Source organism: Xiphophorus hellerii, chromosome 12 (assembly GCF_003331165.1).
Source record: "Xiphophorus hellerii strain 12219 chromosome 12, Xiphophorus_hellerii-4.1, whole genome shotgun sequence".
Taxonomy (NCBI): domain Eukaryota; kingdom Metazoa; phylum Chordata; class Actinopteri; order Cyprinodontiformes; family Poeciliidae; genus Xiphophorus; species Xiphophorus hellerii.
In genome coordinates this window covers 5,792,827-5,805,371 of record NC_045683.1, presented here as the reverse complement: position 1 = coordinate 5,805,371, position 12,545 = coordinate 5,792,827, and the positions used below count along the sequence as shown (strand labels likewise).

At 37.0% G+C, this 12,545-nt stretch overlaps 1 protein-coding gene and 1 long non-coding RNA gene across 5 annotated transcripts; one reads left to right on the top strand and one right to left on the bottom strand.

Moving 5' to 3' along the window:
• The first annotated feature begins 1,164 nt into the window (after positions 1-1,164).
• On the top strand, positions 1,165-9,151 carry agpat9l (1-acylglycerol-3-phosphate O-acyltransferase 9, like). 4 transcript variants are annotated; one of them, XM_032578430.1, is made up of 14 exons: positions 1,165-1,330; positions 1,711-1,910; positions 1,997-2,063; positions 3,149-3,297; positions 3,412-3,557; positions 5,691-5,765; positions 5,851-5,940; positions 6,278-6,371; positions 6,468-6,583; positions 7,163-7,218; positions 7,439-7,524; positions 8,018-8,146; positions 8,247-8,326; positions 8,503-9,151. In XM_032578430.1, exons 2-14 carry the CDS (start codon positions 1,767-1,769, stop codon positions 8,609-8,611), a joined length of 1,341 nt encoding a protein of 446 aa, XP_032434321.1. In that variant the 5' UTR covers positions 1,165-1,330; positions 1,711-1,766; the 3' UTR covers positions 8,612-9,151. The 4 variants fall into 4 exon arrangements, with proteins under 4 accessions (XP_032434321.1, XP_032434322.1, XP_032434323.1 ...); XM_032578431.1 differs by having other exon boundaries at positions 1,301-1,334; XM_032578432.1 differs by lacking the exon at positions 1,165-1,330 and adding an exon at positions 1,364-1,453.
• LOC116729727 (uncharacterized) lies at positions 8,987-10,359 on the bottom strand. Its single transcript, XR_004341197.1, has 2 exons — positions 10,324-10,359; positions 8,987-9,430 (listed from the first exon to the last, which is right to left on the bottom strand). It is a non-coding gene; the product is annotated as an uncharacterized LOC116729727 (long non-coding RNA).
• Positions 10,360-12,545: the final 2,186 nt, after the last annotated feature.

The following is a 12,545-nucleotide window of genomic DNA, read 5'->3' as shown; positions in this document are numbered from 1 at the left end:
TACAAATATATCCAGATTGTTCTCTGGATGTACAATAATCCCAGTATGAATTATCGTCCTATTGCTCACAGAGACCAAACCCAACCTAAACTGACCCCTTTACGTCCCCCAGTTACATTAATGTTCATCAGACTGTGAAATCTTAGAACCTGGAAAATTATCAAGACCTTTTGTTAGTTTTAGGTGGGAGAGAGAGGCATTGACACAGGGAGACTGTTGCACACATTCCTCATTAAGGCTTCCCCAAGTGTTGTGGTGAGTAATCTGTCTGAGCCCCTTTATTTTTGTCTGGCTCCCTGAAGGCTTTGTGGTAGTTTCAGGTCAAGATTAAAGTGCCATTGATAAAATAAAGGAAAAGCACTTATTTGTTTTAAAGATAAATAAGTGGTTGCATGGTATGCTAACATGGGAAGATTTAATAAGTATTTATTTTAAACAGGAAAGGAGATGTTTGACCTCAACATATTTTTGATGTGAAAATATTTCAGCATAAGTAAGCTTTTTCTTTTACTAATTTCAAGTTAAATAGATTAAGTTTAGAATTTTCTTTTTATAATTGTAAATAGATACATTTATATTGATTAAACTTGTGGCTTAATGCAAAGATAATATTTTTTTATTATTTACAGTAGTTGACTGAGTGTGTACTTGGGTTTATTGAGTGATCAGATGTCAGACAACTGATTGCATGACAGGATAATGGAATATAACCTAATTATGAAAACTACATTAGCACTGTATTTTGATTGATTGTACTCTGTAGCTCTGTGTTAATCATCAAAGGCATAATCAAATAATTTAATGGGAAGTGGTGGTTTTGCCAACTTGGTTGCTTCCAAAGAAAAAAATGTTGTCTCATCACTTTACATAAAATATGCTGTACAGGCAAGAATATTGCTGCTGAAATCATTCATTTTCTGAATCATTCTCTAGAAGTGACGTTCGTGTCTTTGATCGTCTACAAAGTACTCAGCTAATCTGGAAGCAAAAGGTGCTGTTTGCTGATGTGAGTATAGTGTTTCTAAGTTCACATAATGGGGTAAATAAATTGAAATACACGTAAAAATACTTTTTGATGATATTCTAATTTGCTGAGAAACACTTGGATATTCTAGTTCCCTGCTTACTGCAAGCTTCATAGCAGGAACATTTATGGTCGATGAAAGATTATTTTTTTGGTCCTGGTCCACGTGTCTGCGCTTTCCTAGCTGAACACATGAGGGCGCTGTTTGACCCGGAATCCGTGAACTTTCTTCCAGTAGTAAATGGGCGTGTTTTTGTTCTGTGTCCTGTTCAGTTCTCAGACAGCCAGAACATGGAGTGAAGCTTGGTGCGTAAGTTGAGCTGTTGTAATCTGAGAACTTCTGCTTCTGGTGATTTCAGAAAACTAACGCAGTGAGGGAAAGCTTTAGTCGTTGATATCGCTTTATATCTGGTTTCTCCATTTATTTCTATAAGCACGGAGATTAAATGTAATATTTATCTGTGGTGGCTTGATTGGGTCTGTGTCAGTGATTGCAAAATAACCTTTTGATACTTTGAACTTAGTTGAATCACCTGTGTTAGTTTGTGGATTTTATGCTTATTTCCTGTTTATATTGCCTTTGAATTTCACTAAATAGATAAATGTTGAGTACTATTTTTATTTTTTTTACATGGGATAAACCTAAACTACACATTAAGAGTTGTTTCTTTCTTTGTCTCCTGTAGTAAACCCACTGTGTCTGAGCCACAGGGCTGGTAAACCTTAGGGAATAACGTGAAGGATGGAGAACTTCTGGGCAGGGGTCCTTTGGGCCACAGAGATCTGGCTCTACCTCATTGTCTGTCTCATTATGATCCCAGCCATGTTTGGATTTTCTTTGGGCATCTCTGAGACCTACATGAACATCCTGGTGAAGACTTTAGAGGTATGGCCACATGAAACCGCATGCTTAAAATCATCCAGGTAATCTAATACACACTTGACTTGTCTTTTGTGTGACCTCTTCCACAGTGGGCCACTCTGAACATACAGAAAGCACATGCAGAAGGAGAAAGTGCTAAAGCTTCTGCATCTAATGGTGAGACTGTTTGTGTTCTTGACTGTAAAACATGAATACAGATTTAGGGACCCAATTGTCTTTGCTGCAATACTGGAGTTCTGTTTTGCAAGTCTGGACAGGCATGTTGCAATTACATGGAGGTTTGCTCCCTAGCAAAAGCTGGCACTATTTCTTTGCATCCTACTACAGTTTAATAATATCTTTACTTTGTCAAGTTAAAATGTCATGGTTTTAGCGATACAGAGACAATGACTCATGAACAGAAACATTTATGCAGCAAGGTGAAACTGGTCTGGCAACCCTGCCTAGAGTATCTCAAAAGACACAATTACTCAACTCCTTATCGAATCTCATGCTGCATGGGTTATGATTCCTGCAGCAGCATATAAATACAAAACAGCTGTCAGCAAAAACTGCTTTTTAGGTCTCTGTAGAGGCCAAATGTATCTCTGGCACACCGTTCACTGTGGATAAGAACTGTTAAATTAATAATGCTTCAAAAATAAATGTTAAAAAGATTTGAGGTATCCAACACAGACTTTAGTAGATCAGGTTTTGGACTTTGAAGCTGTGTTGTCAAGCTAACTGTACCGAGATCGTTCAAGGAAAAAGATAGATAACTTTTACTGCCTTAGAGTGAGCTTCAGACATTGAAAGAAGAACTTATTGCATGATGCAGTTTATTTGATAACGGGTAAAGCCTCTAAGAGAACATTCTAATTTAAGGTATTTTCCAGCAGAAAGTATTATTAGAGTTACATAAAAGGTGCAAGAATTGATCTGAATTTTCCTCAAATGAACAGAGACTCAAATGCTCTTCTGCAGTGGTGCAAAATGCTGCAGTGGTGCAAAACACCTTGATCAGTAAAATTAAATAAAAACATGCAAATGAGATGAAACAAAAAAAATAGAAAAAGATATAGTAAAATGAACTCAGTTGCCTTAATTGATGTACAAGAGGCATCTGACCAACATAGAAAACAAATAGAAAAAAAACACAAGTGAAAAACTATAACTGAAGGAAATTTGGTTGCTCTTTCAGAACCATCTGGTTTGTACATTTTGAATAAATATTAGTCTTTAATCAACTGTTTCTTCACCAGGACTCATCCAAAGGGAACATGGCTCTATGGAGAAAGAGTTGGGGGAACTCCGACGCAGTAGACCCAAACCGCCAGTAGGAGGCGATTTCACACTTAGCGACTGTTTCTATTTCACTCGAAGAGGGATTGAGAGCATTGTAGATGATGAGGTGCCTTTGATTTTTGCTTACTAGATTTTAAGCCAAAAGTATATTTGTCTTTTTTTTCAACTCATACAGATCTTGGTTTGATTTTTAAAAAATATTCTCTGGTTTACAATAAAGGTAACCCAGCGGTTCACTTCTGAGGAGCTGATGTCCTGGAATCTACTGACTCGCACCCACAATGACTTCCAGTACATCAGTCTGAAGCTGACACTGGTTTATGGCTTTGGTATCTTTGTAAGATACTGCATCCTCGCCCCTCTTAGGTAAACAATTACTTTGCATGACCTGCTGACAGCAAAATCAAATTTTTAGTCTGTTGTTAGAAAAGAAAGGAAATAATATAGTTAAAGATTGTCAAGGAGACCGTCAAACCTAAATTGTGAATGTCTGGCAGTCTTTGTTTTAATGAGAACGTGATGTTGGACAGACATGTTAAGACCAACAGAAACTTTTACAAACATTTCTACTTGAATTGTTTCGGTGGCATATAAAGTCAAAAACAAACATTTCATTAGTCTCAAGGGCTTTTGCTGAGAAATACATCAAGTTTATTCAAACTACATTCTCAATGGTTTAAGGTTTCTTGGCCCTTGCTCCAAAATTCCAATGCTTTGATTTCTGAGAAATCATCAATAGTAATTTAGTGCTTCATCATGCTCAAAAAACATTGCATTGTGCAAAGTAACCTTGGAAGATGTTTCCATACCGTTCTTTAATCATAGCAATATTGTTAGACATAATGTGAGCAACCCCACTTTCTTCAATGAAAGGCAACTCTGTTCATGATTGGCCCGGTATCTTTTACTCTCAGCACAACACAAAGCTCAATGTAGCATTTCACCTTAGCTTCTCTGGATAATTTTTTTCCAGATTCCCCCACACAGTCTGAAGCGGGCATAGAGAGAACAACTTTACCCCAATCCTCTGCACTCCAGTTCTGGTGCTTCCTGCAGAATGTCAATCTGTCCTTAATGTTTTTTGCCTTTCTTGACATCAGACCAGCATCCTAAAGTATTACACCTGTCTGTCACCATACAGTACCTGAGCAGGTTCTGTGTTTTTGCCAATCATATCTCTTGGCTAAATCCTCTTTAGAAGATAAATCTGCACCTGCTTGACTATCTTGAGCCCCTGAAACTTTCATCATAGTCATCGAACTTCTGTGTTTGAAGCTCTTAATAATTGTTCGTTGTGATCTTATTAGCAGCAGTATACCTGCCTGTGAAGACCCTCTGATGCTAACAAATGCCACCAGCATGTTTCCTTACATATTAACAAAAGGAGAATGATTTATTTCAGGCACCACTCCCTTTTATAACACCCACTTCACTTTTTTGATTCAATATAAATGACTGATATCTGATATGAGCTGTTCTTTCCTTATTGCTTTCCCCAAATGATAGTATTATTCTAATTATGCCAACTGACAGGGCTAAAACACAGGGCAACTGCATTTCTGAGATTAGGATAATTTTTGTTAATATTTCTATTAGTTGCACTTTTCATGTATTATCTGAACACTCTTCATGTCATAAAGTCGACAACCTCAGATGAAGATTATAAACAGACAAATAAAAATCAAAATTCTGTATTGAGAAATGGAAAAATAATTGTGAGCAGAACAGGCAGCCTTCTGTTTTTAACATTAGTGGGTCTGATTAATTTTATAAAAGCTGACCAGCAGTTTCCTGGTCCAAAACACACAATTCCAAGTTGGAAAGCAAACAGTAATGATCTTAGAGATGAAACTGTTCCTCTCCATCATGAAAATGAAATCGCCTGACCCACATTCACCATGACCGTTGTCTTAAGAGCAGCAACAAATCTATAAAAGAATTCAAAGGTTGAAAGTCCAGACCTGGACCTGACTGACACTCTGTCCTGACAGCTCTACAGGATTTTTTTTTTTTTTTTTTCAATTAAAGCAAGCAGTTATAAGTCTTCAGCAGTGATGTGATTGAAAGGATCACACACAAGCTGGATTATATTAACAAACTCTTGCGTTAGTAGGTTTCCCAAATAACTAAATCAAAATGTGTTCACCTTTTCACTAAAAAGTACTGTACTTTTTAGTTTTTGAGTGGCATGTTAATTTAATTCTTTTCATGGAAGAACAGTTTTTATTTTCAGACTTTATTGAAAATTTATTTTGTATCATAATTATCAGGCTGGAAATGAGGTTGAAATAAATTAGTAAAAGCCCTAAATGAATATTAAATTATAATCAACCATGAGTCTTTGCTAATTTCTTATCAGGACTCCACGTCAAATATGAAAGGACTAGATCGTGTTTATAATCTTCTGGTACAAAAAAATATCTTCAGGCCAGACCTTTGTGGCTTTTTGCCTTTTACATCTCATTCATTCTGACATTTAGTGTTCTTATCTCTGTTCAGGATCACACTGGCCTGCATCGGCTTGACCTGGTTGGTGATTGGAACGTCTGCAGTTGGATTTCTTCCAAATTGCAGGTGTTCAGAAAATCTTTCAAGTTTAAAAATTATTTAAATTTCTTGCTCGTAAATTTTGTACTTTGACCTGACTGTTAATTTCTAGGGTAAAGTTCTGGCTCAGTGAGTGGGTCCATGTCATGTGCTACAGGATCTGTGCTCGAGGTCTTTCTGCTACTATCCGCTACCACAACAAGTATTTTCTCATTAAACATTCTATTGCAGGGGTGCCCATCTTCCAGAGCTACTATCCTGCAGACTTTAGATGCATCCCCTCTCCAACATAGCTGAATAAAATGTTTGAATCCCCTCATAATCATGAACAAACTCTGGCTTTATTAGGTTTCCCATACCTAATAAAGCCGAGACCTGGTAACCTGGCCTTCATTTGATTCAAATGTGTTGAAAGAGTGATTTATCTAAAAGTTGCAGGATAGCACCTCTTGAGAACTGGAGCTGCTCTGTTTGTATCTCCATGAATAAATTTCCCTTTTATTTTAAATTTGACATTGACTTTATTTTTTTAAATGCAGAGAGAATAGACCCAAAAAAGGAGGAATCTGTGTGGCCAATCACACCAGTCCTATTGACATCGTCATACTTTGCAATGACGGCTGCTATGCTATGGTGTGTGATAAATCTAACATATCTCCACATTTATTACATGCAATTTTCTGTAATCTTTGAAGTGTGAATTTTGACAGTGGAGCTTGTGGTTTTCAGGTGGGGCAGGTCCATGGAGGTCTAATGGGGATTGTTCAGAGAGCCATGGTGAGGTCTTGCCCTCATGTCTGGTTTGAGAGGTCTGAGATGAAAGACCGCCATCTAGTGACCAAAAGGTAAGTTTTCACTTACTTCATGGAATATTTCTCATTGGACCTTTTGCTTGCTTGTCTTTATGCAGTTGTCCTAGTTGCTGTATTTCTGGAAGTAAGCATGTCGGAAGATTTTGTGTGTTGTACCTTCCAGACACAACCTCATAGCTTAATTTTGAAAAGTGACTCATCCAGATTAGAGGCCAGGATCATGTTTCAGGTGCCTTAGTGCAGTGGTTCCCAAAGAGTGGGGCGCCCCCTAGGGTGGCGCGCAGTGCCATTGCAGGGGGGCGTATGGAAGAATAAAAAAAATAAATAAATAACACTTACACAAAAGTGTTTCACTGTAAAGATGGTTTGTAGTGTGTTTTGTTGCAACCTGAAGTGTGAAATAAACTTCAGTGGAGTTTGAAAACAAAATATGTGTAAAGGTTTATGTCTGGTTGAACGATGTGAGTGCCCAGTTGATTTTTTTTTTCTTTTTTGGGGTGGACTTTATTGTAATCCATAGGGAGGCCCAGAAAATCTTTGGGAACCACTGCCTTAGTGTGTACATTTATTTTGGTCTGGGAGGTTTTCCTTCACTTTTTGTTTTGTTTCCAGGTTAACGGACCACGTGAATGACAAGACAAAGCTTCCCATATTAATATTTCCAGAGGGTAAGTTTGACTTGCCCTCTGGATGTTACAATGTTACCCAGTTCATGTATGATGTTTATACATTCATAGAAATAAGTCATGGAGGGCTGTTATTTTAGTTAAAGTTTCAAAGCTAACTGTTGAGTTGTTGAATATGAACATATATTGTATGTTTATTTGAAAAAAAACAACAACTCACAAACATTTTCTTTTTCATCTCCTGTATGTCTTTTCTCTGCAGGTACCTGTATTAACAACACGTCTGTCATGATGTTTAAAAAAGGAAGTTTTGAAATTGGCGCAACAATATATCCTGTAGCCATCAAGGTACTTTTCTGGTATATATTTTCATTTTAATGTGAATAATGTACATATAGTCATACCTCAGTTTTGGCCTTCTAATGGCTTGTTTGAGCTGTTATCCTAAACATATCTAAACTGGTTTAGAAATCGATAAAGCATGCTAATGTTAAGGCTCTGGGAAGCTGTGATCTTTATAAATTCTACCAAGAGTGGTTTAATATCCCACCATAATGACAGAAAAATGAGTAGCTTCTCTGAAACTTTCTGGGATACACTTAACCAAATATCAGTGGCTTAATTTGTTGATGTTGAACCTGTATTTATACTTTTAATCCTGTGTCCATTAGAGAAAATCCACATCAGTTTGAACTTGAATATAGAAGGCTTGCTTGTAACAAATATTAAAGTTTGTATTATCACACCTACCCAAAAGTCCCAAAGTTATGACATTCATATCTATGATGAGTGTTTGGATCTATTTTATTGGAGCTGTACCTGCTTGTCTGTCCATTGTTAGTATGACCCAAAGTTCGGAGATGCTTTCTGGAACAGTTCCAAGTACAGCATGGTGAGCTACCTGCTGCGGATGATGACGAGCTGGGCTCTAGTCTGTAACGTCTGGTACCTTCCAGCCATGCACCAAGAGGTTGGTTTCACAGGCTTGGAAGAACTCACTACCTCCACAAAGTGGGTCAGCTTTTACTCAGAAAAATATCCTTTGTTTGTTCTTTATTGTTGAATGTTAGGAGGGAGAGGATGCTGTCCACTTTGCCAACAGAGTGAAATCTGTCATAGCTCACCAAGGAGGACTGGTAGACCTTCAGTGGTAAGCGTTGACCTCTTTTCTTTGTGAATTATCTCAAAACGTTGAAGCTTTATTCCTAAACTTACAAGTAAAACTCAAACTTAAAAACTGTCTAGTAAAACAGTTGACACCTTTACATCTCAGATGGTGAGAGTTACAGTAGGTTTAAAATGTTGAATTGATCTGTGGCTCTGCAGGGACGGAGGTCTGAAGAGGGTGAAGGTGAAGGACACGTTTAAGGAGCAGCAGCAGAAAAAGTACAGCAGTATGGTAGTGGGAGATGACAGCAGCAGCAACAGTGACTGAGATCAACTTTCAGCACAAGGGACAAGATCTCCATCTTGTTTTGACAGGCACATGATGGAAATAGACAAATTTACTCCTTGGTTTTCACATTATCTGGACACAGTGAATGCCCGAATGGACTTAATAAGGAGCAGCTAAGTGGAAACTAAGCCAGTGACATTATGTGCAATTTTGAAGCTGCTAAAGCAGAAAAAATGAACTGCCTTGCTGCTTATCTGTTATTGCAATTGAATGTTATTGCTGAAAAACTTCAGTTTTTGGACTGAAATGTGTTTGAAGAAAACTGACTCTTGAAATGGTTCTTTTCTTACTTTAAGAATTTTAGTTTACAGATTGCATGTTATCTGTGTGATTATGCAAAGGACTAAAGTTCTGTTTATTAGTTCACATAATTAATCAGGAGGAAAAAAAACTAATCGTGTGATTTAAAAAATAGAATTACCTTTGCATATTTATTATGCAGTTTAACTGCCAAAATAACACTGATAATTAACAGAAATCTGTTATGATTTCCAGTAAAGTGCCAAAGAAACACTGAAACCTTGCTGAGTATTTCTTACCTAATATGGAAAAGGGTCCTCCCGACTCTTTAAGAGTAAAAACAAATCACAGACAAAAACAGATGAGAAAGTTTTATCCTGAGTGATCGATACCATGCATATCAGTCCAGTCGACTGAACATCAGGGTGAAATGTTGGTTTCACAGTATAACACACACCAGACTTGATGGATCAGTGTTTTGTGCTACTGTGACTCTTGTTGCGGCGCTCTCCTCACACCCTTGGCAGGCGCTTGTCTGAGCCATTTTCTCTCTAGGAACTGAAAGCAAATTTTTAAAAAACTGATGTTACGGCCACTGTTTTTTCTAACTGGACGCTTACATAAGGTCATAAAGTTTGATTTAAGCTTAAAGGAACTATGAAAGTTCTGCATGAACCCTCAACCACAATCCCCAAAGTTGTTATCAGTCATAAACAATATTTTGGTACATCTTGTTGGACTTTTGTCTATCTGATTGAACTCAATCTTGTTAAAAATGGCTGAGCTGAGTCTGTTCCAGGAAACCAACCAATTTAAATTCACTCTACCAATTTTTCCAAGAATTGTGCTTTAGAAATATTCTTGCAGCTCGTTAGTGGATTAAAAAATCAACAAACATTGGGGAGAGGGTGAAGGGCTGACTGAGCGGTTTCAATGATAATACATTTTATAGGCATCTTTCTTGACACTCAAGGACACTATAAAAACTCCTTCAATTCAAATAAAAGCAAAATAAAAATAATTGAATAGCAAGAGGAGAAGATATCAGATAGAAAAAGCCATTTTAGCCCAGAGATGAGAGTCAGTGCAGCTGAATGCTCTATGACCCATAGTAGTGAGACGGGCAGAGGGGACAGACCTGTGGATGGAGGAAGAAGATCCACCTCCATTCACAAAAAAAATCTTACTTCTTCGTGTTCTTCATGTGAATATGAAGAAGGTCAGACGGATATGGAGGAGCAAGTTTATGAACGGCCTTAAATATTGATAAAAAGATTTCCAATTGAATATAAGCTCCACTGGTTCCCAGTACCCAGCTGAGCTCCATTAGCCAGTGGAGCTACTGGAGGACATTACTAATGTGATAAATTAATAAATCGTTAAAACCTCCATATCGCATTGATGGAAAATTGAAGTCGATACTTTGTGCGTGAAGTCAAAAGTTTTCTCACCTTGAATCCCGAGATCAGCTGGAATTGTGCACTGTTAGATCAAAAAAGATCAAATGTACAGATCTTGTGTATGTTTACATCTATAGGAGTAATATGAAAGCCTCTAAATCATGACATCACCTACCGCTACGGGACAGCGGGTCTTCGGCGGTACATCTAAGCAAACTTTAAGCTCCTCAAACCTGTTTAAATCAGATTACACACACACACACACACCCACACAGGTGGTAAAATAAACACTGGACATGTCAATGATTTCTAATAGGGTCATTTACATAAATTCACACCATTTCTTACTTCTTACTGTTGTTAGTATTCCCATTAGTGTCTTTGGAGCCTTAATCCACAAGTGGAAACATCATTTCACCACAGACCTGACACAATCATGTGTCCCTCATCATATTTCTGACGTAGAAGTCAATTCAGCTCAAAAACACCTTATTAATCCCAAAAGTAAATTAAACAAAAGAATAATTAAAAGTACCATCCACAAGTTTGCTGTGCAAAACTGTAGAAGAAGAAGCTTGAAACTTCCATAAAGTTTGCTGAAGAAAAACCAGTAAAGTACTGAAAGAATATTGTCAGATAAAGTCAAAGCAGAAATATTTTGATGTAATTGAACACGTCATGTTTGGAGGGAGAACACATCTATGAATCACCTCAAAAACATCATCCTAAAGGGAAAGACTGCAGCTGCAGACATCATGTGGTACAGCATGTGGTACTGGCAGGATTCCCAGCAGCACAAAATTGGTCTTAAAAGAAAAATTAGAACTGCCTGAATGGCCCAGTCAATCACCTCACTTATATACAGTTAAAAACCAGTGGAAATAAATGACTCCTAGAACTTTTAAGATTTGAAGACGGCTTTTGTGGTAGAATATGTCAAAATCCCACATTAGCAAGGTGGTTAGTCATTTCTTTACCAAAGATATCTTCAAGTTATCATTACCAAGAAAGGCATCTATAGTATTTATTCGCTGTTCCATTTATAATTTTTAACCAATCCTTTTTTTGTAGACTAATGTGCTTTAAATTATTTCCTTATTTGGGTTCTTCCCGACATCTGGTGTGAGTTTTATGTCAGTGGTCGAGCAGCTGCTGCCAGAATAAATGTTTATAAATGTTTGATGCCTAAATGATTAAAATTATCTCCTTTAATCCACAGAGAAAAAAATACAAAGCTTGAAGGGTATGCCAACTACTTGTAATGGTACTGATTTCAGCAAAAATAATAATAAAAAAAAACAACAGCAATGAACAAAGATAGTAAAAATAAATAAGCATGGAACTGCAGATTTGCAATAAACAAAGCTCTGAAAATGCAAAACATCTGGCCCTTTTTCTTATTTATAAACATGAACTGCTTCAGCAAGTTAATTGATTCTCACCTTATCATACATGTCTCATCCTGATGCTTTAGTTTTCGAAACTTCAGTGAATCTGGGTCCTTATTATTGTTTGGATTCGATTTTACATCTAGGTTGGTTTTTTCTGTCTGCACAAGAGGCATTTCTGCCAGCAGAACCACAGAGGTTAGAGACAAAATGGAGGGGGGAAAGGAGATGAGAGTAAAAGAAGCATACCTTCTTCTTTGTAGTGGTGATGTTGTGAAAAGAAGAAATTGCAAATATTCCCAACCTAGGCAGTTGGGCTTTAATTTATGAGTTGGAAATTTTGACTAAGGAGTTCATGGAGCTGTTTGTTTTTGAATCCATGGTAACAGAGCCACCAAACAAAACAAAACAAACAAAAAGAAAATTCTAACAAAGGACCTTCAATTAGTAGAATTTCAGTATTACTTTACTGAAATTCTAAAGTTATTTGTATGTCAATCAGTACAATCAACGTTTTACCTGAAGGAGCGAACACTGCTTATAGCTTTTTGTTGCATCATTTTGATCTTTTTCGTTGTGCTTCTGTTCTGGAAACATTCATTTTTGGAACAGCAAAATAATAATAAAATAAAATAAAATAGACTACATACTTATTAGTATGTAGTCTAAGTTTATTCATGATTTTTTAATCCTCTGTTATGATGTGTAACGTTGGTAATGGAAGAAAAAAGAAGACAAATGTTGGGTTTTATGATCTGCGTGGAGGAGGAAGGTTCCTCATTATTTCAGTTCTTAGGGAAATTCAAAGCCACTGACACTTAAAATGGAAGATGGCAAGAATAACTTGGAATCCTGGAAATTAATGTATTTGATTGTGACATGTGT

Excerpts from the sequence above, each read along its gene's own strand:
- agpat9l (XM_032578430.1), top strand. The coding sequence starts at position 1,767 with ATGGAGAACTTCTGGGCAGGGGTCCTTTGGGCCACAGAGATCTGGCTC. Across the intron at positions 3,298-3,411 it reads AGAGCATTGTAGATGATGAG|GTAACCCAGCGGTTCACTTC; the intron begins GTGCCTTTGATT and ends TTTACAATAAAG. Across the intron at positions 7,525-8,017 it reads TATATCCTGTAGCCATCAAG|TATGACCCAAAGTTCGGAGA; the intron begins GTACTTTTCTGG and ends GTCCATTGTTAG.